At 33.4% G+C, this 27,999-nt stretch overlaps 3 protein-coding genes across 5 annotated transcripts; 2 read left to right on the forward strand and 1 right to left on the reverse strand.

The window, feature by feature from the left end:
- Positions 1-401: 401 nt before the first annotated feature.
- LOC130898441 (transmembrane protein 68) lies at positions 402-6,937 on the forward strand. Of its 3 annotated transcripts, none has more exons than XM_057807759.1 (6): positions 402-1,394; positions 1,449-1,685; positions 1,751-1,918; positions 1,995-2,185; positions 2,244-2,447; positions 4,239-4,449. In XM_057807759.1, exons 1-6 carry the CDS (start codon positions 1,310-1,312, stop codon positions 4,353-4,355), a joined length of 1,002 nt encoding a protein of 333 aa, XP_057663742.1. In that variant the 5' UTR covers positions 402-1,309; the 3' UTR covers positions 4,356-4,449. The 3 variants fall into 3 exon arrangements, with proteins under 3 accessions (XP_057663742.1, XP_057663741.1, XP_057663743.1); XM_057807758.1 differs by having other exon boundaries at positions 470-726; positions 4,239-6,937; XM_057807760.1 differs by having other exon boundaries at positions 803-884.
- Positions 4,737-6,239, forward strand: LOC130898920 (uncharacterized protein F21D5.5). The gene has a single exon (XM_057808519.1). The coding sequence runs from the start codon at positions 4,737-4,739 to the stop codon at positions 6,237-6,239; it is 1,503 nt and encodes a 500-aa protein (XP_057664502.1).
- On the reverse strand, positions 6,708-27,281 carry LOC130898440 (CD109 antigen). Its single transcript, XM_057807757.1, has 19 exons — positions 27,055-27,281; positions 26,022-26,368; positions 25,783-25,963; positions 25,555-25,723; positions 23,318-23,571; positions 22,916-23,266; positions 22,405-22,858; positions 20,291-20,424; positions 19,976-20,227; positions 19,685-19,907; positions 19,174-19,628; positions 18,629-18,865; positions 16,038-16,160; positions 15,742-15,978; positions 14,336-14,520; positions 13,206-14,279; positions 10,103-10,277; positions 8,571-8,676; positions 6,708-8,498 (listed from the first exon to the last, which is right to left on the reverse strand). Exons 2-19 carry the CDS (start codon positions 26,351-26,353, stop codon positions 8,320-8,322), a joined length of 5,121 nt encoding a protein of 1,706 aa, XP_057663740.1. The 5' UTR covers positions 26,354-26,368; positions 27,055-27,281; the 3' UTR covers positions 6,708-8,319.
- Between the last annotated feature and the right edge of the window lie 718 nt (positions 27,282-27,999).

The following is a 27,999-nucleotide window of genomic DNA, read 5'->3' on the forward strand; positions in this document are numbered from 1 at the left end:
AAAAAAATGAGATAGATAATTCCCATCTAATGATACTCAGGCGATTTTAAGCGATTATTAACATCTACATGTAATTTAATTTTTTACTTCTTAAACCCCTTTTTATATGTTTAATGATAATTTTATTTTGATTCTAGATCCGTTTCATGAAAAATAAGATATAATTGATTTGATTTGATGAAACAAACTTGAAATCAAAATAAATCATCATTAAAACATCTTAATATATCGAATTGTGTGTAATATACGCTGTATAGAAAGAGATTGAAGAATAAAACACCATCATTATAAGAGTAATATACTATATAATGTGTAATAAAAAGAGATAGATAATATTGAAGTTGATTTTTTTATTAACAATTATGACAGATGTCAATTATAAATTGGATCCTTGAACTTTTAATTATCTTCGTTTTACATATGTACTTCGATGCTAATGTATCTTTTTCTAAACTGTATGGATGACGTACAATATTAGAATAATTTCTTAACTGTTGTTTACCTTGAATTAAACCATTAAAATTTTGATAATTACAAATGATAATAAGATTAGATTTTACGTAATTAAAATTATAGTGATTATGGAATTTAAGTAAAAACTCGTTTATTTATAAAAAAAAATGTCTGTAGTACTTAAAATTCGTATATTTATATTTATTTAAAGTGAATATGAGATAAATATGGACTTGATTCAGGAATGTAGTGAATTTATAAGAGATTCAATAGGTAAGTTTCGTATTAAAATTATTTTTATTTTTATATCATATCAAATCTAATAAAATTTCTATTCACTTCCTATTTTGATAAGAATGAATAACGTCTAGTTTATAATTGTGGTGAAACTCGTGGTAAAACTCGAAGAATGCGATTAATTAAATTAGAAGGTAAATAGAATTTTGAAAAAAAGCTTTTTATATGAAATAATAAATCCTTTTTTCTTGTCTTGTTTTACACAAAAAATACATTAAAAAAATCATTAACTTAATATTAATTAAATTACGAGGACTTGCATTTGTATTTTTTTTTAATTCGATTTAAACAGGGGCGTATTATACTTTAATACATACAAATTTTTCCCGCCAATGTGGCCATTAGTACAAGATGGCGTCAAATTTACCACGATATAAATAGTGTGGTTAAAAAAAGGTAATAATATGAAAAAATACGATTATATTAGACAGAAATTAATAATATATAGAGGTACTGATTTTTTTTATTTACGTAAATTTAAGTACGACTCTGTCGTATTTATTAAAATGCAGTATAAACATAATTTTTTTGCTTAGTGGAATTTATTTAGTCGTTTTTTATGTTAAAACAAAAGGATATCATTTTTTTGTCCATAATTATGTATCTGGTACAAAATTTTTTCATTTTACTTGGAATTTTCATAAGTACGTATTTATTTCAACACATTTTTCGATTTAAATTTTTTTTTTCTATTACAGTTGTTTATATAGATATAGATTATTCGTTGTGGTTGACATGGGTATTAGGGCCGTTGATAATTACGTTTCTTTTACCAGCTGTGATTGCTCTATTGCTCTATTTAAGCGCTTTTTTGCTCTATATTTATAAGTTACATTGGACGAATATAAAAACAACTTTACGTACTGGCGATAAATGGGAAGCCGCTAGGAAATCGGTGGGGGCCCTTTGGGACGCTCACGGGTGGATTTGGCACGGTATTATTGAATATATATATTACGAAGGGTGTACGATAATTTATTTTTTTTTTGTTCAAATTTAGGTTACGAGGTGAAGGGATTGGAAAATATACCGGATACAGGACCGGCTTTGATAATATATTATCACGGAGCTATACCGGTCGATATTTATTATTTTTTAGTAAAAATAATATTTAATAAAAATCGATTGGTGCATACGGTGGCCGATCATTTTTTGTTCAAGGTACCAGGTAAAACGTTTTTATCAATAAAATTATCGAATTTTTTTTTTTTTTCAATTTTTTTTTTATAAAAATTTCGTTTTAGGTTTCAGTATAATCGCGGATTGTATGAAAGTTATACCGGGTACGGTCCAAACGTGCGCGAACGTGTTAAAAGAGGGAAATTTATTGGCGATATCCCCAGGGGGGGTGTACGAAGCCCAGTTCAGCCACAATTACAATTTGATGTGGAAACGTCGTTTGGGGTTCGCGAAAGTCGCTCTGGAAGCCAAAGTTGTGAGGATTACGTGGAATTTTTTTGTTTTTTTAGTGTAATTTTGACATTTTTTTTCAGCCTATTATACCGATGTTTACGGAAAATTTGAGAGAGGCTTTTAGAACTGTGAGTTTCGGGAAGAGGTTGTTTCTTCGTATATACGCTTTATTTAAATTGCCTTTGGCGCCTGTTTATGGGGGGTTTCCCGTTAAGATGGTCACCCATTTGGGAAAACCCATTCCGTACGACAAAAACTTGACGCCCGAGGAATTGCAGTGTAAAGTGAGTAGAATTTTTCGATTTTTGTTTGTGTTTTGTCGTTTTTTTTCGTTCGTGACTGAAAGTGGGATTGGAATCGGACTAAAAATGGCGCTGGCACGAAGAAATCGATGAGAAAACAGTTTTTTCAGTGTAATTTTTCTATTTTACAACTATTCGAGCGTACCTCGTATCATATTGATTGACATTTCATCGTTTTTTCATTCTTAATGGACTGTAATATCGAAATTGGACTAAAAATGGCGTCTGAACGCGAAAATCGATGAGAAAACAGTTTTTTCAGTGTAATTTTTCTGTTTTACACTAATTGAGCGTACCTCATATCATATTGATTGACATTTCGTCGTTTTTTCATTCATAATGAACTGTAATATCGAAATTGGACTAAAAATGGCGTCTGAACGCGAAAATCGATGAGAAAACAGTTTTTTCAGTGTAATTTTTCTGTTTTACACTAATTGAGCGTACCTCATATCATATTGATTGACATTTCGTCGTTTTTTCATTCATAATGAACTGTAATATCGAAATTGGACTAAAAATGGCGCCTGAACGCGAAAATCGATGAGAAAACCGTGTTTTCAGTGTAATTTAGATTTTTTTAAACGTGTAGTTTTTTTTAATCAATTGATCGTACCTCGTATATATTAATTCGAGTTTCAATACTTCTTGAAACTAAACGTGGACTAAAAATGGCGTCTGTACATGGAAATCGACAAGAAAATCGTTTTTTCGGTGTAATTTTTCTGCTTTACCTCGTACCTCGTATTATATAAATTGTCGTTTCGTCGAGTTTTCGTTCAAAATTGTCTGTATTATCCAAATTGGACTAAAAATGGCGTCTGAACGCAGAAATCGAGGGAAGAAATCTTTTTCTGTTTAAATTTTCTGTTTTATTACTATTTTATCGTACCTCGTATCATATTGATCCACGTTTTCTCGTTTATAATAGACAATAGTATCAAAGTTGGACTAAAAATGGCGACTATACTTAGAAATCGACAAGAAAACATTTTTTTCGATGTAATTTTTCTGTTTTACTACTATTTGAACGTCCCTTGTATTAATTCACGTTACGTCGTTTATAATTAACAAAGTTGGACTAAAAATGGCGTTTTTATGTATAAATATAAAGAAAAAACGTTTTTTTTTAATGTAATTTTTCGGTTTGATTACTATTTGAGCGTACTTCGTATCATATTAATCTACATTTCCTGTTTTTTTTGTTTATAATTGACAGTAGCATGAAAGTTGGACTAAAAATGGCGTATTTATGTAGAAACCGAGTGAAAAACCCTCTTTTTCAGTGTAATTTTTCATTTTCACGATTATTTGAGCGCATCTCGTATCATATTAATTCACGTTCCGTTTTTATTTCGTTCATATTTGATATCAGTAACAAAGTTGTACAAAAAATGGCGCCTGAACGTAAAAATCGTGAGAAAAATGATTTAGTTTTTTTTTGTATACATATTTACTATTAATTCATCGTACTTCGTATATATATTCAAACACGTACCATTTTTTTCGTCGTTTGTAACGAAAAGTAGGACTAAAAATGGCGCTGGTACGTATAAACCACGACAAAAATATTTTTTTCAGTGTAACTTAACTTTTTTTTATCTTATTTTCGATTTTCCTCTCGCTACTTTTTTTATCGATAAAAAATATCAATTTTTTACTATTTTCGAATCAAATATAAAAGCTCCTTTGTCGTATTGAAAATACAGGGGTGTTACGACATTTTCTATCGATGATATATTACGGAAATGACGATTTCCGGTTAACTTTCAGGTCGCAACTGCCATCGAAGATCTCATCAATGATCATCAACGAATACCTGGAAATATACTGTACGCTTTATTCGAACGTATACCAATATTTCGAAAATACAAAGAAAATTCTAATTGAAACACTTCTACTCGTATAATTGTGTGTTTATTAATTTTACATTCCGATTTTGGATAAACTTAACGAGAAAAAAAATAAAAATTGTAAAAAAGAAGTTTCATTTTTCCCATACACCTCGATTCCCTTACGTTTTTACTAGAAAATCTTAGAACGACCCTCGTATACATAATTTTGGTGAAAAAGAAGCAGAATGATGTTGATAAACCGATATGCCTAATGAATTGGAAGTAAATGAAATCATTCGAACTAGAAAATCTTTGAAAGGTCCTCGTATACACACTTTTGGTAAAAAAGAAGCAGATTTAGGTTATGTCAATGTGCCGAATGATCGTTACGTGATTTGTGTGGTTTTGTTTTGAAAATTCGATGTAGTGTAAAAGTATGTCGTCCAGAAAATGTTATTTCTTCAACAAGAACAACAACGTGAAAATTTATTTGCCTCACAACGTGAAAACAACACTGGGACGCAGCGTTGAAACGAAAATCGAAGACAAATTCGTCTCGAAACAACAAATCGAATGTTTGGCCGATTTGGAGAATTGCACGGTGAAAATCAAACCGATAGGAAAAGCGATATCGGGAGTGGACGGGTACGCGATCGTTAAAGGTAAAACTTACACATTAGGACCCGGACACGTGGTGGAATTTCGTTTGGGGGCCCATTTTTTCGAAATAAATTTCGATTGCCCCGATACGAAAAAACACGAACACGTAACCAAAAAACAAAAATTAGACTTCGAAACCAAAGAAAGCGATAAATGGGAAATCATCGATAATAAAGGATTACTAATTTACACCCCACAACATATACAGGGTCGTCAAAAAATAGCCGCGTTCGACATCGACGGTACCATCATAAAAACCAAATCCGGTGCTAAATTTCCGAAAGATTTCGACGATTGGGTACTGAATTATAATGATATACCTCAAAAATTACAAATTTTATACGAGGGAGGGTACAAAATAACCTTTTTCACCAACCAAGCAGGTATCGGTAAAGATACGACCAAAATAAAAAATTTCAAAACGAAAATGGAAAATTTGGTCAAGAAATTATCGATTCCTGTACAAATATTCGTCGCTTTAGGTAAAACCAAATACAGAAAACCGATACCGGGGATGTGGGATAAGTTGGTACAAGAAAAAAACGATAAAATCGATGTCGATTTAAAAGAATCGTTTTACGTTGGAGACGCCGCTGGGAGGGAGAAAAATTGGTCTCCGAAGAAACCTAAAGATCATTCAAACGCCGATAGATTGTTCGCTTTGAATATCGGTTTGAAATTCTACACCCCCGAGGAGTATTTCATGAAAACCAAACCAGCACCCTTCCGAATGCCTGATTTCGATCCGAGAAGTATACAGAGTGATACCGCCACAGTTTTCGACTTGAATTTCGACTCCCCCAATGTGATTCTGTTAGTAGGGGGTCCGGGTTCGGGGAAAAGTCACTTCTGCAAGACGTTTCTCATCCCCAAGGGCTACGTCCACATAAATCGAGATACCCTAGGTTCCTGGCAGAAGTGCGTCAAACTCCTGGAGGAATCATTGAAGGACAAGAAGAACTGCGCGGTGGATAACACGAACGTGGATAGGGAGAGCAGGAAACGGTACTTGGAGGTCGCTGAGAAGTTCAAAGTGCATTGTTTTTGTGTAGTTATGGGGACTTCTTATCAACATTGTAAACACAATTTGAAATTCAGGGAATTGACGGATGAAATTCACGAACCCGTCAATGAGATGGTACTCAACACGTTGAAGAAGAATTTCGAGGTACCGGCGTTGGAGGAGGGGTTCAAACGAATTGTGGAAGTGCCCTTTGTACCCAACTTCGTCAATGATGAAATGGAGAAGATTTATAAGATGTTTTTATTGGAAAAATGATGGGGAGAATCTTTTTAGGGGTGTTTTCGTTGGATAAATGATGGGGAGAATCGTTTTAGAGGCGTTCTCACTGGATAAATAATGGGGAGAATTTTCTCTTGCTGTTTTTGTTGAAGAAATGCTATGGAGAATGGTTGTAAGGGCGTTTTCGTTGGATAAATAAAGAGGAGAATCGTTTTAGGGTTGTTTTTCTTTGGATAAATAATGGGGAGAATTTTCTTTGTGCTGTTTTTGTTGGAGAAATGATGGGGAGAATCGTTCTAGGGGTGTTATCGTTGGATAAATAATGGGGAGAATCGTTTTAGTGGTATTTTTCTTTGGATAACTGTTCTCATTGTAGGAGAAATGATGGGAGAATTTTTTGGGGTATTTTTGTTGAGTAAATGATGGGGAAAATTTTTTTGAAATGTTTTTGTTGATGACATGTTCGGGAGGAATATTTTTCGGGGGATAATTAAAATATACGAGTTGGTTTTGATGATTTATTTAAAAAAATTAACACCATGTACAAATTTTTTTATATATAATTTAAATCGAGAATAATTGAGGATGTTATGCTATAGGGGGGAGATTCAAATGTTCTCTTTTCTACCGATACATAAATAAATGTGAAAAAACAAATATTTTGAACGTTTAATATGAAGTTTTTTTGTTATTTTTGTATTTTTTTGTTTATTGTGAATAAAAATTGAAATCGTTTTGTTTTTTTTTGCTTTGTTTGGTACTGTACCTCATAAAAATGGAGGTGGTACTTTTGGGGATATGGGTTTGTGAATGAAAGGATGGAGAAGAACTAGATCGGAATTAGAGGGGAGGTGAAAATGCCACAAAATGGAAGAAATTGAGGAAAATTGTGGAATTATGCGAGGAAAACAGTGCTAGCTCAAAAATCTAAAGCTTGGGAACGTCCAAGACGTATTTTTGTCCAACAAAGATTGCAAAAAATCACACGGAAACAAAAGAAATTGAAAAAAATTGCGAAAAACAGTTATATCTCAAAAATTCAAAGCTTGGAAACGTCTAGGACATGTTTTTATCCAATAATGGATAAATTTAGACGAGGAAATTGTATTTATGATCATTAGAGAACGAAAACAAAGAAAAACATCAGTAGTTCAAATGACCAAGGAAAGGAAACTTTCGTAAAGGATCATAATAAACAAATTTTCAAATTAAGAAAGGATAAAAAACGTTCAAAGGCTCAAATTAACAAAATTTTATATTAAATCAAAATATAAAAAACCTACAACCTAAAAAACCATATAAAAATCAAAATCGTATCGAAATTTAATATCTAAATGAAATTTTCGTCTATAAATTTCATTTTCGTATACGAATATCAAATTTTCCCAAACTCGATAAACCCCTACAACCTAAAACACTAAATTAATTAGTAATGACTAATGGACGGTATTTTCAAGACTAAAAAACAGCATTAATCACCCCCGAAATATACGAAGCCTCCATATTTATCCAAATAAATAATTTAACGATTTAAAACGGTACACCCCTCGTATACGCGAGTAGTTCATTTGCACCTTAATCGTTTGTCGGTTTTATACAAAAATCGCGACGTTGCCACGTTTTAACCCCCCTCGATTCGATATAGTATTATAACGGAGGTCGGTATATACGAGGGTACGAACAAATTTAAAATGCTGCCGACGGATTTGTACTAGAAAAAATGTATTTTAGGTTATTATGTGAATTTTTTTGGGGGGTAGATACTAAAAGACACCAACCTTCTATATTTACCCCACAAAAAACCAACTAAATAACACCTGTGTATAATGTAACGATTTAAAACGGTACACCCCTCGTATTCGCGAGTAGTTCATTTGCACTTTAATCGTTTGTCGGTTTTATACAAAAATCGCGACGTTGCCACGTTTTTTGCCCCTCGATTCGATATAGTATTATAACGGAGGTCGGTATATACGAGGGTACGAACAAATTTAAAATGCTGCCGATGGATTTGTACTAGAAAAAATGTATTTTAGGTATGATATGATTTTTTTTGGGTAGGCACTAAAATTTCGTGAAAACTATTTACAATTTTACAAAAAAAAAAAGGAAAATTTCAAACAAAGAGATTCGTTATTGTCATTAATACTGTGAATGTTATGAAAAATCGCGAAATTCGGACGAATTCCGCCGAATTGTATATTTCGCAATAAGGACATTGACTGCTGCCGCAAACTTGGCAAATGTCCAAGACGTAAGAAGATAGAGCGTCGAAGATTGTTTCGTTGAAACGTTCTGTAACAAAAAAAAATTCAAATCTTATTATAAAAAAAATTCGATTCGAAATGCGGTGGGGTATAAACTTACCGGGGGCGTAATAATCGTACACCCTTATGGGTAAATATCTCGACATGTTCGCCACCGGATGCCATCTTTCTACGGTGAAGTTTACGCACGTTTCTTGGTTATCGAGCTATATGAAAAAGAAGAAGAATAAACTGTCAATAAAACATAGATTAAAGAAAAGAAGAAGAATAAACTGTAGATAAAACATCGATTAAAGAAAAGAAGAAGAATAAACTGTCAATACAACATAGATTAAAGAAAAGAATAATAATAAACTGTAGATCAAATTATTACATGAAAAAGAAGAAGAATAAACTGTAGATAAAACATCGATTAAAGAAAAGAAGAAGAATAAACTGTCAATAAAACATAGATTAAAGAAAAGAAGAAGAATAAACTGTAGATCAAATTATTACATGAAAAAGAAGAACAAACTGTCAATAAAACATCGAATAAAGAAAAGAAGAAGAATATAGTGTCGATAAAACATCGATTAAAGAAAAGAAGAACAATAAACTGTCAATAAAACATAGATTAAAGAAAAGAAGAAGAAAAACTGTCAATAAAACATCGAATAAATGAAAAAGAAGAAGAATATAGTGTCGATAAAACATCGATTAAAGAAAAGAAGAAGAATAAACTGTCAATAAAACATAGATTAAAGAAAAGAAGAAGAAGAAACTGTAGATCAAACTATTAAATGAAAAAGAAGAAGAAAAAACTGTCAATAAAACATCGAATAAAGAAAAGAAGAAGAATATACTGTAGATCAAACTATTAAATGAAAAAGAAGAAGAATATAGTGTCGATAAAACATCTATTAAAGAAAAGAAGAAGAATATACTGTAGATCAAACTATTAAATGAAAAAAAAGAAGAATAAACTGTCAATAAAACATCGAATAAAGAAAAGAAGAAGAATAAACTGTCGATAAAACTAAAAAAGAAGAATGAAATCTGTGGAATCAAAAATAAAATAAAATGTAATTCAATGTATCTAATGAAAGAAGAAGAATAACTCGACGAAACTCCAAATGAAAAATGAAAAAAAAAGAAGAATCAACTGCAATTCAATGTGTGAAATAAAAAAAAAAAACAGACAAAGTGCATTTCAATGTATCGAATCAAAAAGAAGAAGACTGGATTCATCAAATGGTAAAAGAAGAAGAATAAACTGCAATCAATCTATCGAATAAAAAATAAGAAGAATGGAAACTAGTGTTCTGTCCATCAAATAAAAAAAAAAGGAAGAAACCGTCAAGGAAACTTGGTATAGAAAAGAAGAAGAATAAAACATAGTTCAATCTATCGAATGAAAAAAAGAAGAATAAACTTTCAATGAAAATTCATATAAGAAAAAAGAAGAAGATTTCGTTTTATCAATTTCCCTTTCATTTATCGACGAAACTTCAAATTTCTTCTTCTTTTTTTTTTAAATAAAAATCGACTATAACTAATTATTTATCTTCAGCCTGGGTGGATAGTCTAAGGATTGAGCCCATCACCACAAAGAAGAAGAAAAAGAATTATTTATCTATGGTTATGGATACTTACGTAATCAAAGTAGAAAATGACTTTTCTTTCGAAAAATCTTGCCCTCTGCAAATTTTTCACTCTGGACGATAGAACATAGGCGTCTAGATCTTGTTGTTGAACGATGTAACCAGTCGGGACGGTTACGTCCAATACGGCCATACCGGATCTCTCCGATTCGTTCATATTGTTCCATCTAAATAGAAATTAATCGTTGGAAACGAGGACGTACTGTATAAATTGAGGTTAGGAAACTTCGCATTCGGTAAACGTCAATTGTATTCCGACAGTTGATGACGTAATTTACTTTTGGTAAAAGAAAAAAGTCGACATGAATCGTATCGGGTAAATACAATGGTTGTTTGACAGCTAGAATACGTCAAATTCCATCTGGATTATAGCTCAAATGTCTATAAAATAAATTTTAGGTAGTGATTTGGCTTACGAAAAGAAAAATGTGTCAAAAGGAGTCGAATCATGCGAATACAATGGTCGTTTATCGATGTTTTTTGACAGATAAATCGTTTATAATGAAATATTCCACTTTGACAGCTAGAATATGTCAAAATTGACTTCGATTAAAGTCAAAACGTCTATAAATTAAAGATTTGGTGATAATTTGATTTATGGAAGGAGAAATGGGTTAATACGAATCCTATCAGATGAATACAAAGGATTTTATCGATTTTATTTGACAAGTAACTCGTTAACAAAGACATTTTCACCATTAGTAACTGAAAAAAGTCAAATTTACACTTGAGAACAGTGCAATAGAAATTTTTTTGGACAATTCGAGTTTAGGTAAGAGGTAATAGTCAATAGAAGCCATATCAGGTGAAAGCGCCGGTGGTTTGTTCATTTTTTTGACAAGAAACTCGTTCACAATGACGTTTTCACTTTTGACATCGGAAATACATCAAAACTACACTCAATCGCAACTAAAGCACTCATATTTTAAAGTTTTGGAGGATATTTGAGTTACTGAAAGACAAAAAGGTCAATGGGAGCCATATCACGTGAAAAAAGTGGTCGTTTGTTCATTTTTATGACAGGAAACTCGTTCACAACGACATATTCATCTTTGACAGCTACAGGAAGCCAAATCTACACTCAAGCACTCATATTTTAAAGTTTTGGAGGATATTTCAGTTACTGAAAGACAAAAAGGTCAATGGGAGCCATATCACGTGAAAAAAGTGGTCGTTTGTTCATTTTTTTGACAGAAAACTCGTTCATAACGACATATTCATCTTGGACAGCTACAGGAAGCCATATCTACACTCAAGCACTCATATTTTAAAGTTTTGGAGGATATTTCAGTTACTGAAAGACAAAAAGGTCAATGGGAGCCATATCACGTGAAAAAAGTGGTCGTTTGTTCATTTTTTTGACAGAAAACTCGTTCATAACGACATATTCATCTTGGACAGCTACAGGAAGCCATATCTACACTCAAGCACTCATATTTTTAAGTTTTGGAGGATATTTGAGTTACTGAAAGACAAAAAGGTCAATGGGAGCCATATCACGTGAAAAAAGTGGTCGTTTGTTCATTTTTTTGACAGAAAACTCGTTCATAACGACATATTCATCTTGGACAGCTACAGGAAGCCATATCTACACTCAAGCACTCATATTTTTAAGTTTTGGAGGATATTTCAGTTACTGAAAGACAAAAAGGTCAATGGGAGCCATATCACGTGAAAAAAGTGGTCGTTTGTTCATTTTTTTGACAGAAAACTCGTTCATAACGACATATTCATCTTGGACAGCTACAGGAAGCCATATCTACACTCAAGCACTCATATTTTTAAGTTTTGGAGGATATTTCAGTTACTGAAAGACAAAAAGGTCAATGGGAGCCATATCACGTGAAAAAAGTGGTCGTTTGTTCATTTTTTTGACAGAAAACTCGTTCATAACGACATATTCATCTTGGACAGCTACAGGAAGCCATATCTACACTCAAGCACTCATATTTTTAAGTTTTGGAGGATATTTCAGTTACTGAAAGACAAAAAGGTCAATGGGAGCCATATCACGTGAAAAAAGTGGTCGTTTGTTCATTTTTTTGACAGAAAACTCGTTCATAACGACATATTCATCTTGGACAGCTACAGGAAGCCATATCTACACTCAAGCACTCATATTTTAAAGTTTTGGAGGATATTTCAGTTACTGAAAGACAAAAAGGTCAATGGGAGCCATATCACGTGAAAAAAGTGGTCGTTTGTTCATTTTTTTGACAGAAAACTCGTTCATAACGACATATTCATCTTGGACAGCTACAGGAAGCCATATCTACACTCAAGCACTCATATTTTAAAGTTTTGGAGGATATTTCAGTTACTGAAAGACAAAAAGGTCAATGGGAGCCATATCACGTGAAAAAAGTGGTCGTTTGTTCATTTTTTTGACAGAAAACTCGTTCACAACGACATATTCATCTTTGACAACTAAAATAAGTGAAATCTACACTTGGTAACAGTGTAAATGAAAGTTTTCAATTCAATTGGAGTTTTTGAAAAACAAAAAGGTCAACGGGAGTTATATCAGATGAGAACGACGGTGGTTTGTTCATTTTTTTGAAAAGAAACTTGTTCACAATGACGTTTTCACCTTTGACAGCTGAAATATATCAAATCTACACTGAAGCACTCATATTTCAAAGTTTTGGAGGATATTTCAGTTCCCGAAAATCAAAAAGGTCCATATCAGATGAATAAAGTGGTCGTTTGTTCATTTTTATGACAGGAAACTCGTTCGCAACGACATTTTAACCTTTGACAGCTACAGGAAGCCAAATCTTCGCTTTGTTAATCCAGAAGAGCGTTTTGGAAGATGTTCTAGCTTCGAGAAGACAGAAAGGCCAACATGAGCCATATCAGGTGAATAGAATGGTCCTTTGTTCATTGTTTCGGTAAGAAACTTGTTCACGAGGACATTACCAACTTTTGCAACAAACAAAAATCAAATTTACACTCAATCACTATTCGAACATCCATAATTCAATATTTTCCGCGTTAAAAATCCAAAGGAACCAAATCGGGCGAACAAATCGGTCGTTTGCACCAAACCAAGAGCCAGTTGGGGAATTTGTACAACCAAAAAAAGAGAAACTCACCTCTGACAACTGAAAAACGTGATGTGCGACTGATTCCTTCCGTAAAAATACTGCTTGGTACGAAGATCGAAAGCCCTAATGGGCGGTTTGGTTTGAAACCTCCCGATATCGACGTTGTACTGCACCGACATCTGCAATATCGCGTAACCGGTACCTTTAGCCTGGACTTTGACCGTACCCCAAGCGTTCGGTATATCGATAAATTGCAAATTCGACCAATTCAAATCGTTAACGTACAAAACTTTGGTCTCGCCCGGTAGAGCGGTAGCTTCGACGGTAACCGACAAACTGGAAATATCCCTGATACGTTGCGCCGATGTATATTCGATGAGAGCCTTCATGGCGTTAGCGGTATCCATGGTGGAGGCCCAACCGCCGTCCGTTAACCTCTGGGTGTTCAACCACCTGACGATGTTGTCGACGAGGACTTCCTGCTCGTTCCTGGCGACGTACACCATCAAACCGTAGGCGGTGGCTTCGATATTTTCCGAATCGTATTCGTACGGCAACCGGGGTAGAAGGAACGGTTTCTGGTTTTCGATTTTGTAAGGCGGTTGCGGCACCGGTTTCCTAGCCCAATACAGCAACCCCCCTTCGGATATCCTCCTGCTGGATAATTCGATGAAAGCGGTTTCCGCGTTGGCGGCTTTGTTCTTCATCAAGGCGTAAGCTACGATAGCCACTTCGAAGGCGTTTCCTCGTTTCTGTATCAACTCCATGTTCCTGTCCAACCAATGGATCGCTTTCCTCGCCGCTATTGCCACTTTCGAACTCAGATGACTTGTTAGGTCCTTAACGGCTTCCAAAGTGATTAACACGTGGGCCGTCAACGTGATGTTTCTGTATCTGATGGGATCTTGGTCGTTGTTCAACGTCGAATTGTATTTTCTATCCGGTAGCCAGTCTTCTTCCCAGAAAGCTCCGGATTCGCTTTGGTGGGATAGTAGCCATTCGACGGATTTCGATATCACCATTGGGTCGATGTAGATGTAGTTTTCCCATTCGTAGAAACTGGCTTCTTGGAATATCCGAGCGCAGTAGGCCGTTAACCACACCGATGATACCGATTGGTTCCTGAAAAATTAATTTTTACCACTTTCCGAAGGGGTTTCCGATGGATGTTTACTTACCAATCGCTTCTGAAGGTGCTGAACGAACCGTCGGGTTTCATGAAGGATAATTGGCGTTGGTAGCCGATGTTCATGTAGTGGAAAGCGTCGCGGGTTAGGGTTCTGTTTCTTATTTGGGTGTATCTCATGTATAGGAGGGTGTACATGTTGACGGCGAATGAAAAGATGTTTTGTTCGCCGCAATCCTGAAATAATTTTATCATTTACCTCGTATATAATTCGAAAAATCGATTATTTGCAATTACAAATTGTTTTTTGTCGATTCAAATACCAAAAATCGCTTGTTGTTTCAAAAATATTCAAGTTTTTCAAAAAAGAAAAACATAAATTTCGTAATAATTCATTAATGAAAAAATGGAAAAAAATACCGGCCATAGATAAAGCGTACAATTTCTGAAAATAAAAAATTTGGAATACCAAAAATCGTTTGTTCTTAAAAAAAATTAAAATTGTTCAGAAAAATGAAGATATTACAAAAAATATCAAAAATTTTCAAAATAAATACATGAAAAATCAAAAATCATTTGGTTTTTGAAAAATACAATTTTTCACAAATATGAAAATTTCTCGAAAAAAAAAACAAATCGATCAAAAACCAAATTTTTTTCAATCCTTCATGAAAAAAAAACTGAATAAAGGATATAAAGCATAATTTTCAAAAATCAAAACAGTAAAAATCGCTCATTTTTCAAAAAATATCAAAAATTCATAAAAACCCCATAAATTTCGATCGAAAACCAAATTTTTTACAATCATTCATAAAAAAGATTGAATAAAGCGTAAAAAGTACAATTTTCAAAAATCAAAACACAAAAAACGCTCATTTTTCAAAAAAAAATTAAAAATTTATAAAAACCCCATAAATTTCGATCGAAAACCAAATTTTTTTCAATCATTCATAAAAAAGATTGAATAAAGCGTAAAAAGTACAATTTTCAAAAATCAAAACACAAAAAACGCTCATTTTTCAAAAAAAAATCAAAAATTCATAAAAAACCCATAAATTTCGATCAAAAACAAAATTTTTTTCAATCCTTCGTGAAAAAAAAACTGAATAAAGGATAAAAAGCATAATTTTCAAAAATCAAAACAGTAAAAATCGCTCAAAAATTCATAAAAACCCCATAAATTTCGATCGAAAACCAAATTTTTTTCAATCATTCATAAAAAAGATTGAATAAAGCGTAAAAAGTACAATTTTCAAAAATCAAAACAGTGACCATAGATAAAATGTACAATTTGCAATAATCAAAAATTTAAATATCAAAAATAGCTCGTTTCTTTTTCATATAAAAATACAATTTTTCGAAAAAAAAAAAACCATAAATCAAAATTTCAAACAAAAAACCGCATAAATTTCGAATAAAAAACAAATTTATCCCCCAAAAACCAAACGTCACACTCACCATCGGCAAATTCAACAACGAAGTAGCATTTACTGGCATAGTAGGAAACACCGCCCCCACCACGTCCCCCACAATCGAAATCCTCGCCTTATTCGAGCCGTACACGTAGTACCTGTCGTACTCGTACGGAATTATGGGCGTTTCCGTTATATTGACGTGCATGTATTGGAAGGCGTACGCCCTGTTACTCAAATCGAGCAACATCGACTGGTGGCGGTACTGCGGTAAACCGTCCGACTGAAACGAAAATTATTTAAATAAAAAACGATAAAACGTCCGACAATTCGGAGACTCACTTCGACGTGAAGCTTCCTCGTGATCTGGTCCTTGCCTATTAGGGCGGAAGCGTGAATGGTGACGTAAATATCGCCTAATCTAGTCGGTACTATCGGTATGTAAACGACGACGGCGTCTTGGGCCTGAAAGTCAATAGACGCTACTTCAAAAATCAATTCAAATCAAGGATTATTTCAAATTCGACTGATAACAATTGAAATCATCACCGATCGTTGGAATTATCGAGTAAGGTCCTGTAATTTGTGGTACTTGACGATATTTAGTCCAATTTCATTGCTATGTTGCTATTTATTGGACTAAATCATGTCACTGCACCCTTATTGGTGGTTTATAATCACTAATTTTCCTTATTTCAAGTTTCTATTGCATAAAAATCTCGCTTCTACGTTATATTATGTTAATGCTATATAATTATACTATTTCCATCGCTATGTTGCTATTTATTGGACTAAATCATGCCACTGCACCCTTATTGGTGGTTTATAATCACTAATTTTCCTTCTTCCGAGTTTCTTTTGCATAAAAATCTCGCTTCATCGTTATATAATGTTCCTACTATATAATTATACTATTTCCATCGCTATGTTGCTATTTATTGGACTAAATCATGCCACTGCACCCTTATTGGTGGTTATAATCACTAATTTTCCTTCTTCCGAGTTTCTTTTGCATAAAAATCTCGCTTCATCGTTATATAATGTTCCTACTATATAATTATACTATTTCCATCGCTATGTTGCTATTTATTGGACTAAATCATGCCACTGCACCCTTATTGGTGGTTTATAATCACTAATTTTCCTTCTTTCGAGTTTCTATTCCATAAAAATCTCGCTTCATCGTTATATAATGTTCCTACTATATAATTATACTATTTCCATCGCTATGTTGCTATTTATTGGACTAAATCATGCCACTGCACCCTTATTGGTTGTTTATAATCACTAATTTTCCTTCTTCCGAGTTTCTTTTGCATAAAAATCTCGCTTCATCGTTATATTATGTTCATGCTATATATTTATACTATTTCCATTGCTATATCGCTATTTATTGGACTAAATAATGCCACTTGACCCTTATTGGTGGTTTATAATCACTAATTTTCCTTCTTTCGAGTTTCTATTGCATAAAAATCTCGCTTCTACGTTATATTATGTTAATGCTATATAATTATACTATTTCCATCGCTATGTTGCTATTTATTGGACTAAATCATGCCACTGCACCCTTATTGGTGGTTTATAATCACTAATTTTCCTTCTTCCGAGTTTCTTTTGCATAAAAATCTCGCTTCATCGTTATATAATGTTCCTACTATATAATTATACTATTTCCATCGCTATGTTGCTATTTATTGGACTAAATCATGCCACTGCACCCTTATTGGTGGTTTATAATCACTAATTTTCCTTCTTCCGAGTTTCTTTTGCATAAAAATCTCGCTTCATCGTTATATTATGTTCATGCTATATATTTATACTATTTCCATTGCTATATCGCTATTTATTGGACTAAATAATGCCACTTGACCCTTATTGGTGGTTTATAATCACTAATTTTCCTTCTTTCGAGTTTCTATTCCATAAAAATCTCGCTTCATCGTTATATAATGTTCCTACTATATAATTATACTATTTCCATCGCTATGTTGCTATTTATTGGACTAAATCATGCCACTGCACCCTTATTGGTGGTTTATAATCACTAATTTTCCTTCTTTCGAGTTTCTATTCCATAAAAATCTCGCTTCATCGTTATATAATGTTCCTACTATATAATTATACTATTTCCATCGCTATGTTGCTATTTATTGGACTAAATCATGCCACTGCACCCTTATTGGTGGTTTATAATCACTAATTTTCCTTCTTCCGAGTTTCTTTTGCATAAAAATCTCGCTTCATCGTTATATTATGTTCATGCTATATATTTATACTATTTCCATTGCTATATTGCTATTTATTGGACTAAATCATGCCACTACATCCTTATTGGTGGTTTATAATCACTAATTTTCCTTCTTTCGAGTTTCTATTGGATAAAAATCTCGCTTCATAATTATATAATGTTCCTACTATATAATTATACTATTTCCATTGCTATATTGCTATTTATTGGACTAAATCATGCCACTACACCCTTATTGGTGGTCTATCATCACTAATTTTCCTTCTTTCGAGTTTCTATTGGATAAAAATCTCGCTTCATAATTATATAATGTTCCTACTATATAATTATACTATTTCCATCGCTATGTTGCTATTTATTGGACTAAATCTTGCTACTACGTCCTTATTGGTGACCTATTAACGTTCATTCTCCATTAATTTTACTGTAGTTTTATAAAATCCACTCCTGCTACTTAATAAGTCCATTCTCGTTGCTATATTGCTATTTATTGGACTAAATCCTACCACTACATCCTTATTGGTGACCTAATATCATTTATTCTCCATGAATCTTGATGTATTGATATAAAATCCACTCCTGTTACACGATAAGTCCAATTTTGATTACTATATAGCTATTTATTGGACACCAATTTATTAGCGATTCCATTCCGCCGAAAAAAAAAAATTCCCATACTTACCTTTATAAATATGAAAAATTGATGCTCCCCGAAGGACGTCCTCGGATTATAAGCCCTAACTATACCGTTCTCTTCGACGTGAACGAATTTATAATCGGGGGAACCGTTCAAAACGACCGTAGCCTCCAAATCTTCCGTCATATAATTAAAAACAGTTACTCTCACCCCGACCTGCTCACCCTGCATACAAGTATTGGGCATTTCGACGTTTATGAAGAACGGTAACACCCCCACGTACTAAAAATAGAAAAAAAATCGAATAAATAGAAGATTTAAAAGGGGCACAGAGGGTTTTGAAGGAAAATAGAAAGGTTTTGAAGGGAAATAGAAGGTTTAGAAGGGGCAAAGAAGGTTTTGAATGGTAAACAGAAGATTTGGAAAGGAAATGGAAAGTTTCGAGGGGGCTCAGAAGATTTGGAAAGGAAATGGAAAGTTTCGAGGGGCACAGAAGATTTATAATGGAAAGCAGAAGGTTTCGAAGGGGTACAGAAGTTTTCGAATGGGACACAGAAGGTTTGGAAGGGACACTTTCGATTAAAACTGACCTCGATAGGTTTCTGAATCATCCCGAAGCCCAAGGAAGGGCTCATGGAGAAGGCGGACACCATCCAATGTACGGGTCGAACCGGTACTGGTACATTGAAGATATATCTACCGTGAGGACCGATATTAACGTCCTTCCATACCCAAACGTTCTCGTATTGGCGCTGCACCCTATTGAAACGGAATTTCCTGAACGTTTGCAGTTCGGTACCGTTGTCGTACCGGCAACCGGATTCGTCGGTACCGTCTTCGCAATCCCTATAAAAGTCGCATCTCTTCGCCAAACGGTAACACTGTCCGTTCAAGCATTCCCCGTATCCCTGGGTGGCGTTGCAGTAGCTCGGTCGTCTCGGTAAAGCGAAATCGCTGAATACCACCAAGCCCGCGAACTCGAATGTCCTATTGGCGTCGATTCCGAAGGTGCCGCTCGGGAAGTTGATAATCTCGTCGGGGTAACCTATAAAAATGATAGTTACGGAGGGGCGAAGGTGGATTTTTTTGTTTTTTGGTTACCTTCGTGGGAGAACCAGTTGTGTTTGTGGGTACCGTTGGTTTGTTCGTCGAAGGTCGACATTTTGGATATGACTTTGGCGTAGGTGAGTTCGTTTCCGGCTTGCATGGTATAAAACGCTTTGTCTATGCCGGATAGTCCTACGTAGGAGCCCGGTTCTCCGTATATGGCCACTTCTACTTTATGTCCCGTCCTGGCTTTTTTGTTGTTGATGAAAACTTTGAACTGGAAATGGAAAACGGATAAAAAAATTAGTAGCACCGGAAACGGAAGGTTTCTAAAGAATTTTCTACCTTATTTCTGCTGATTCCGTTTACGGGGAAGGTTAAACTGTCTACGGTTAGATCGCCGTTATGGCCGACGTGCCATACGACTATGGTGGCTACGGGTGCCATTTCGGCGCTCAAAGCTAGCGCCATGGTACTGACGTAGTCGCCCATGTCTTGGTCTCCTGTTACCAGGACGATTCCTTTGGATATTATGAGGTAGCTGTACTTTTCGATGTAATAGTTGCTCCTTATGTGGAATATTATGTACTCCCCGACCTAAATATGTCAAAAAAGGAATTTTAGAATATTCGGAATTCGAAATTTTTTTGTTTGACTCACTCTCGGATCGATCGTGCTGGTTATAACTTTGATGTGTTGGTCGTTATGGCTGTAATGGGCTAGTAAAAGTAATTCCGCATTGGCCCTGTCACCTGTGTAACCATTTTTGAACGTAGCTTGAATTCTTACAGCGCCTGAAAAGTGGAAATGACTTATTTCAAAAATATAAAAGAGGAAGAATGTGAAATGTAGAAGAAAATATGATGCATATAACCCAATGAGAACCAGTTACAAAATAATAGAAAAGATTGAAGACTGTATAAACATGAGAAACATCTGGTAGTTCAAATGTACCAAAGGTAAACTTCAGTATTTGGAGGATAAAGCTATCGGAAGAGAAAATTTGGCTTATAGTAGTTGTACAAGACAAAATAGTTCAAATGAATCGCTAGAAAACACCAAAAAAGTAACCAATTGTACGGGATTGAGTAAGAAGTCGATATTCAGCTAATATTTATGAAAAAATGATATAAGAGTTCAAATTATCCAAAGATAATAGAAAAGGAAAGTGATATATGATGCAGTGGGTCAAATAACCCAATGACAACCAGTTACAAAATAATAGAGAAGTTTGAAGGCTGTGAATATGCAAAGCATGTAGTAGTTGAATGTTCTCAAGAGAAAAAAAATACAGGAACAAAAATTCATATACATTTGACTTTTTGAATATGTAAAAATGGAAAACAACATGAAGTAGTTCAAATAACCAATCAGTAACATTTCAATTAGCGGCAAATGAATCTAATTTGAAAAAAATGAATAAGAAATTCAGACCTTGGACATAATGAATACCAAAATATATGATGTGGTAGTTCAAATGACAAGAAGATACCAAAACTATGATACAGGAACAAATATTCAAATACATTTGATTTACTGAATATGTAAAAATGGAGAACAACATGAAGTAGTTCAAATAACCAATCAGGAATATTTCAATTAGCGGCAAATGAATCTAATTTGGAAAAAATGAACAGCAAATTCGGACCTTGGACATAATGAATATTAAAATATATGATGTGGTAGTTCAAATAACAAGAGGATACAAAACTATGATATAGGAACAAAGATTCAAATACATTTGACTTTTTGAATATGTAAAAATGGAGAACAACATGAAGTAGTTCAAATAACCAATCAGGAACATTTCAATTAGTGGTAAATGAATCTAATTTGAAAAAAATGAACAGAAAATTCGTACCTTGGACATAATAAATACCAAAATAGATGATGTGGTAGTTCAAATGACAAGAGGATACAAAACTATGATAGAGGAATAAAGATTCAAATACATTTGATTTACTGAATATGTAAAAATAAAGAACAACATGAAGTAGTTCAAATAACCAATCAGGAACCTTTCAATTAGTAGCAAATGAATCTAATTTGGAAAAAATGAACAGCAAATTCGGACCTTGGACATAATGAATATTAAAATATATGATGTGGTAGTTCAAATAACAAGAGGATACAAAACTATGATATAGGAACAAAGATTCAAATACATTTGACTTTTTGAATATGTAAAAATGGAGAACAACATGAAGTAGTTCAAATAACCAATCAGGAACATTTCAATTAGTGGTAAATGAATCTAATTTGAAAAAAATGAACAGAAAATTCGTACCTTGGACATAATAAATACCAAAATAGATGATGTGGTAGTTCAAATGACAAGAGGATACAAAACTATGATAGAGGAATAAAGATTCAAATACATTTGATTTACTGAATATGTAAAAATAAAGAACAACATGAAGTAGTTCAAATAACCAATCAGGAACCTTTCAATTAGTAGCAAATGAATCTAATTTGGAAAAAATGAACAGCAAATTCGGACCTTGGACATAATGAATACCAAAATAGATGATGTGGTAGTTCAAATGACATGAGGATAGAAAACTATGAACATAATGAATACCAAGTAGTACAAATAACCAATCAGGAACATGACAATGAGCACTAATAAAGACAAAATAATGTTAAAAAACACAAAACTAGAGAAAATGTAAATCAAATTTCCACATATGACGACCCAAGTAAAAGATCTGGTAGCTCAAACATTCCTACTACTAAAAAAAATGGTAAAGTAGCACAAATAGCACTCTACTCACTTAACTGACTGAGTTCCTCGTATGCCTTGGGTCCGCTTACACCCAACTCCCTCTTAAGATCCATTTTGTACACCCACACACCTGGATCACTATCAGATTGATACAAATTACGTTGGGGAACGTCCCTCCTAGCCCCCCCGCGCACATCGACACTCCCCATCACCTCCACCACACTATTACTCAACACTTCCTCACTCAAAGGGGATCCGTCATAATGGGAAGCCACCAGGTAGGCAGTTATGGGCATACCAGGTTTAAAAACTTGCGGAGATCCTCCCAAAAACGATAATTTTATACTGGAATTGAATATCCTCGCGGTCGAGTACCCTTCAATAACTTCATCCAGGAATCTATCCCCCACTGTGGCGGTTATGAGGATTTCTATACCGTCCAAGGTATTTACGTATGACATTAGATCACTTATAGGGTAGTGGAACTCGTACACACCCCTGAACTGAAAAAAAAACGAATTAGAATCGAAAATAATCGATCTAAGTGATTATTTACTTACCGTTTTTAATGTCGGTACTGGTTCATAGTAATTAACCGTATTTTTTATCCAGAATGGTAGTTCTTCTTTGAAAGTGAAATATTTCTCCACTATGGGTCGATTTTTGTAATAATTATCATATATTGGTTCATAAGGTTGATTATTGATATCATACGGTTTGTTTGGGTCGTACTGGTACTGGTTTTGGTTGGTTGTGCCCCTTTGGTTGGGTTCTACTGGTTTTATGTATCTAACCGTCGCTTTTAGGGTTAGATTACCGTTTACCGGTGCCCCGCTGGTGTAATTCGCCATGACTATACCGTGGATGTACGGTTCGGTGTTTAGGAAGAAACCGGGCATAGTTACGTTCACCTGAAATAGATTTAAATGGTGAAATTGTTACTGGGAAAGCGAGTTTCTAACCTCAAATCTCGTTTGGTAGTATTCTTCTACCAGGAATGTCGATTCTTCTACTTGTCCTTGGGCTATGACTCGAATTTTCCATTCTCCGTATACCGGTTGGTCTGATAATTGGTAGTTCAAACTGACCGTACCTAAATTCGATTGTCTAGATAACCATCTTTTCATTATGTAACCGTTGGGATCTAGCATATAGACGTCGAGGGCATCGTCGAATGCCTTCAATTCAGTATTTATGGGTATCGAACGAAAATGTACTAAAAATTAAATTAAAAAACTTAAAATTATTGATTCCACCTCGTATAATTCATTATTATACATTTTTTTAATACGCCCTATATAGCAAATTAGATAAAAATATATATTTGCTGTGATTTAATACCTCTTTTATTATATTTACTTCTATTTTTAGTATAAATCAGTTCATTTGAACTACTTAGGATGTTCTTTCCTACAGTCACTTTTTAGTAGGTCATTTGAACTACTATTATGTTTATTTTTTTGTTTTATTAATTAGTTATGAGTCCCAAAAACATCATTTACAGTGTTTCATTTCCTCTTTTTTGTTTCCTTCTATATTTAGTCTTAATCGGTTCGTTTGAACTACCATGTCTTGTTTTCCTTCAGCTTTTTATATTCATATAATTTGCAGAAGTCAATTTTTTTCTGCTTGGCGTTAAAACTTTCCATGAGTTTTCAGTGGGTCATTTGAACTACTATTATATTTATATTGATTCATGATCAATTTTTGCCTCATTATTTAATTATGAGTTCCAAAAAGACGATTTACAGTGTTTCATTTCTTGTTTTTATTTATATAATATATACCGGTACATTTGAACTACTATTGGTGCATTTCGATCCTTAATCTATATATAGGCCGTTTGAATATGCACAGTCAACACATATTGAATATCTACTTTTCACTGTATCCTATATATTGTAACATCACTGAGTCATTTGAACTACTATTTCCTATTCTTCCCCAGCTCTTCATATTTACACAATTTGTAGATATCAAATTTTCTTTTCGCGTTGTTTAATAATTTCATCGGTTTTAATAAGTTACATTTGAACTACTATAGCTTCCCTACTATTATCATTATGTATACAAAGCCGACGTTCTTTTAATCTCTTCTACGATTTCCTTCGCCTTTTTTGTGATTTTTCTTTGTTTTTTACTTTTTACTCTCAATGGAATATTTGAACTACTAGTATTATGAATGTATATATATATATATATATATATATATATATATATATATATATATAACATCACTTTTTTTACAATTTCCTTTGCCGTTTTCTAGTATATTGTAAATGGGACATTTGAACTACTACTATAATCATTATATATACAAGGTAGATATCTTTTTGTTCTATTTTTTAGCGATTTTTTTCTTGTTTTTTACTAATTATTGTCAATGGAACATTTGAACTACTACTATAATCATTATATATACTAGGTAGATGTCTTTTTGTTCTATTTTTTTGGGATTTTTCTTTGTTTTTTAATAGTTATTCTCAATGGGACATTTGAACTACTAATATTATCATTTTCTTTGACGAACCGATCCAAAATCCTCAAGATTCAGTTTCCAGTGTTTCAATTTCAGTGTTCAGTGTTTTGGTTCCAGTTTCCATTGTCTCATTTTCATTTTCCAGTGTTTAAGTTCCGTTTCTAATATCCAGTGTTTCATTTCCTGTTTCCATTGTTTTGGTTCCAGTTTCCATTCTTTTGGTTTCAGATTCCAGTGTTTTGGTTCCAGATTCGATTGTTTCGATTCCTGTTTCCGTTTCCAATGTATAGGTGCCAGTTTCAAGTGTTTCGGTTCCAGTTTCCAATGTTTAGGTTTCAATTTCATTTTCCAGTGTTTTGATTCCAGTTCCAATTTCCAGTATTTCTATTCTAGTTTGAATTGTATCGATTCCAGCTTCTAGTGTTTCTTTTTCAGTTTCCAGTGTTTTTGGTTCCAGTTTCCATTGTTTCAGTTCCAAATTCCAGTGTTTCTGATGCAATTTCCATTGTTTTGAATCCAGTTTCTAGTGTTTCGGTTCCAGTTTCCAGTATTTCTATTTTGATCCTTTATATCAGATCTTCACTGGTTTATTTGAACTACTGCACGTTTTATGTACTTATAGCTTATACAAGATTATTTTTTTTCACAAAAAAACATCGAACCAGTTAATAATACCCCTAAAAACCACAAAAAATTTATCAAATCAACAATACTTCTTACCAGTTTCTCCCTGCATATAAACCGGTTTGTCCAACTGTATAAAAATTGTCATGGAACGTTGGGAAAACGTCAAAATCGTCTCGTTGATAAACTGAGCACCACCCAAAACGTTATCATATAATCCCTCGACCCTCAACTTATATTCACCTTGGGCGCTCGTTGTCGGTACCTAAAAATAATAAAATTATCCAAAAAAACAACCCTAAAACACCCTTAACTCCTATTTACCCTCATTAAAAGAGTTTCTGGAATACCCTCCTTCACTTTCTTATGATCTGAAGACATTTCCACTCCGTTCCTTTGAATAGAAGCCCTAACGGTCAAAGGCTGAGTTTCCTTTAGTACTGTAACGGACACTCTATATAATTGACCCGGTCTGACCATTTTAGAAGCAACTATAAAGTACGTCCTGAAAAAAATTAACAAATAAATAGACGTTGTGTATAGTAACCAACAATTCTTCTTACGCTTCCTGGATTAGCGTAGTGTGAGCATCGAAAGGTCTTCTTCCTGAATCAAATGCATTGTTCCTCCAATTTCCTCCCCCGTAGGGGTTGTTTTCTCCACTCCTTCCACCATAAACGTCGCTTTGTCCTCGATTTCCATAAGGATCTGAATTATCCTTGTTATTATTCGACCCGTAAGGATCCTGGGTGTATGGATTTATGTCTCCATATCTATTAGTCGTAGATGATCCTACACCATCGTAACGGGTGTAAGGATTATCGAGGACGCTTATTTCCTGTGTGTTAACGTGGTAAACTATGACTAGAAGTATCAGGGAATGTTTATAGTTCATTTTTCTTCCCGATCCCTAAGGAAAAACTGAATTGACTTAAAGAACTCGTAGTTATTCGAAAATTTTTTCAAAAAATTAATTATTTATCCGATTCCTAAGAAAAAACTGATATAATCGATGTAAGAACTCGTAAAACTCGTCAAACGAAGTCATTAACGCTTTTCTATATTTAAATGTTTTTCAAATTACGCTTCCGTACTTATAAATACATTTTTCGGTTTTTTGAACCGATCTAAAAATATTTGTCTCAAACAATAACGAAATTTTCACTTTTAAGTATCAAAATCGGTTATAAAAAAAATAGTTATACGAAATCTTTGGGGCGTTTCCACTTTTATTCAAGTTTATCTTACATTTTACGTCTTCCCTTTTTATATGGAAACTATTTATAGCACCCTAACCCCATTCTTAAAATAAACTATTTACTATTTCAGGTAATAATGATAATAAACTTTTTTTTCAAACAAATTCAAATTCAAACTTGTTAAAACGAAAGGTGTTAATAAATTAGTTAAGTGACTCATGATGATTGAATCATTAATTTCGATAAATATTTAGAAATTTTTTTAAAAAATTTTTTGTATTATCAAAGTTAGATTATATACAAAAAAAATTACACGAGAAACCGTGTCAAGTGAATATATTTTAAAGGTGTACACGCCCTGAGATGCCCTACCAATGCATAATCAAATCAAACTTACCTGGTAATTATTTTTCTTATCAGCGTCTATTGTGATATTTATTTACACAAATTCTGTTGATAAACATTAATATCAGTTTCTTATCAATATTTTTATCACTGAAATCACAACAAGCAGCATCGCGTTTAACACGAATTTACAGTATTGCTTCTTCTTCAGGAGTAGGAGAAGTAGGTTTGGTACAGCAGGGCTTGATTTGTTTTGGTACCATTCAACTGTCGGTACAGTCATCGATTTTAAAAGTATGGCTTCATACGTAATTAGGGAGTCATCTTCTACCTATATGCTTACTTTTGATTGGTTCGTATTCGAAAACTACTACTGATCTAAGTGATTATTGTCGCTGATTGCTATACGTCGAACCAAGCTTGATAATATATACAACGCGGGTAATGTAAAAGCAATTCATATAAACTAATAAACATAATTAATTACGTAAAATGTTGTCTATAACAATATTGTTTTTGAAAGAATTTAGGAATTGTTCAATAGTTTAATAAATATACTTATTGATAATGTTTTTATAGTTACTGTATTAGATCTTGAAACACACCTGTCTTGAAAACAGTGCAGAAGGAAGAATTTTTTTAGAAAATCTCGTTAAAAATAGAATAATATATGTCACTGATTTTATATCATACATTTATTACTTTAAATGGTTTAAAAAATACTATACTATATGTCGGACAACTGGTAATGCCACATTTATTATTCCAAATGACTTAAATAATACTTTATTCATCTGTTTTTGACGATATAGATCTTAAATGACGCTAAAAATACTGTTTTCTCTCACTTATGTCAATTATTTGACATGTTATGGCGCTAAATGCCACATTTGTTTATCGTAGTAAAATAAAAAAATTATGTATTTGTTGAATAAATTTTTTTCAAATATTTTCCTAGTACTATGAGAACTTTCGTAGAGTCCATTTCTATAAGTTT

The sequence above is a fragment of the Diorhabda carinulata genome, chromosome 10, assembly GCF_026250575.1.
Source record: "Diorhabda carinulata isolate Delta chromosome 10, icDioCari1.1, whole genome shotgun sequence".
NCBI lineage: Eukaryota > Metazoa > Arthropoda > Insecta > Coleoptera > Chrysomelidae > Diorhabda > Diorhabda carinulata.

Bases quoted from the DNA above. Each gene is read 5' to 3' on its own strand.
- LOC130898440 (XM_057807757.1), bottom strand. From the start codon at position 26,353: ATGAACTATAAACATTCCCTGATACTTCTAGTCATAGTTTACCACGTT. The intron at 16,161-18,628 runs GTAAGTATGGGA...ATTGACTTTCAG, and splicing joins AATTTTTCATATTTATAAAG to GCCCAAGACGCCGTCGTCGT. The intron at 14,521-15,741 runs GTGAGTGTGACG...AAATTATTTCAG, and splicing joins CGTTGTTGAATTTGCCGATG to GATTGCGGCGAACAAAACAT.
- LOC130898441 (XM_057807759.1), top strand. From the start codon at position 1,310: ATGTTAAAACAAAAGGATATCATTTTTTTGTCCATAATTATGTATCTG. The intron at 1,395-1,448 runs GTACGTATTTAT...TTTCTATTACAG, and splicing joins TTTACTTGGAATTTTCATAA to TTGTTTATATAGATATAGAT. The intron at 2,186-2,243 runs GTGAGGATTACG...ATTTTTTTTCAG, and splicing joins TCGCTCTGGAAGCCAAAGTT to CCTATTATACCGATGTTTAC.
- LOC130898920 (XM_057808519.1), top strand. From the start codon at position 4,737: ATGTCGTCCAGAAAATGTTATTTCTTCAACAAGAACAACAACGTGAAA.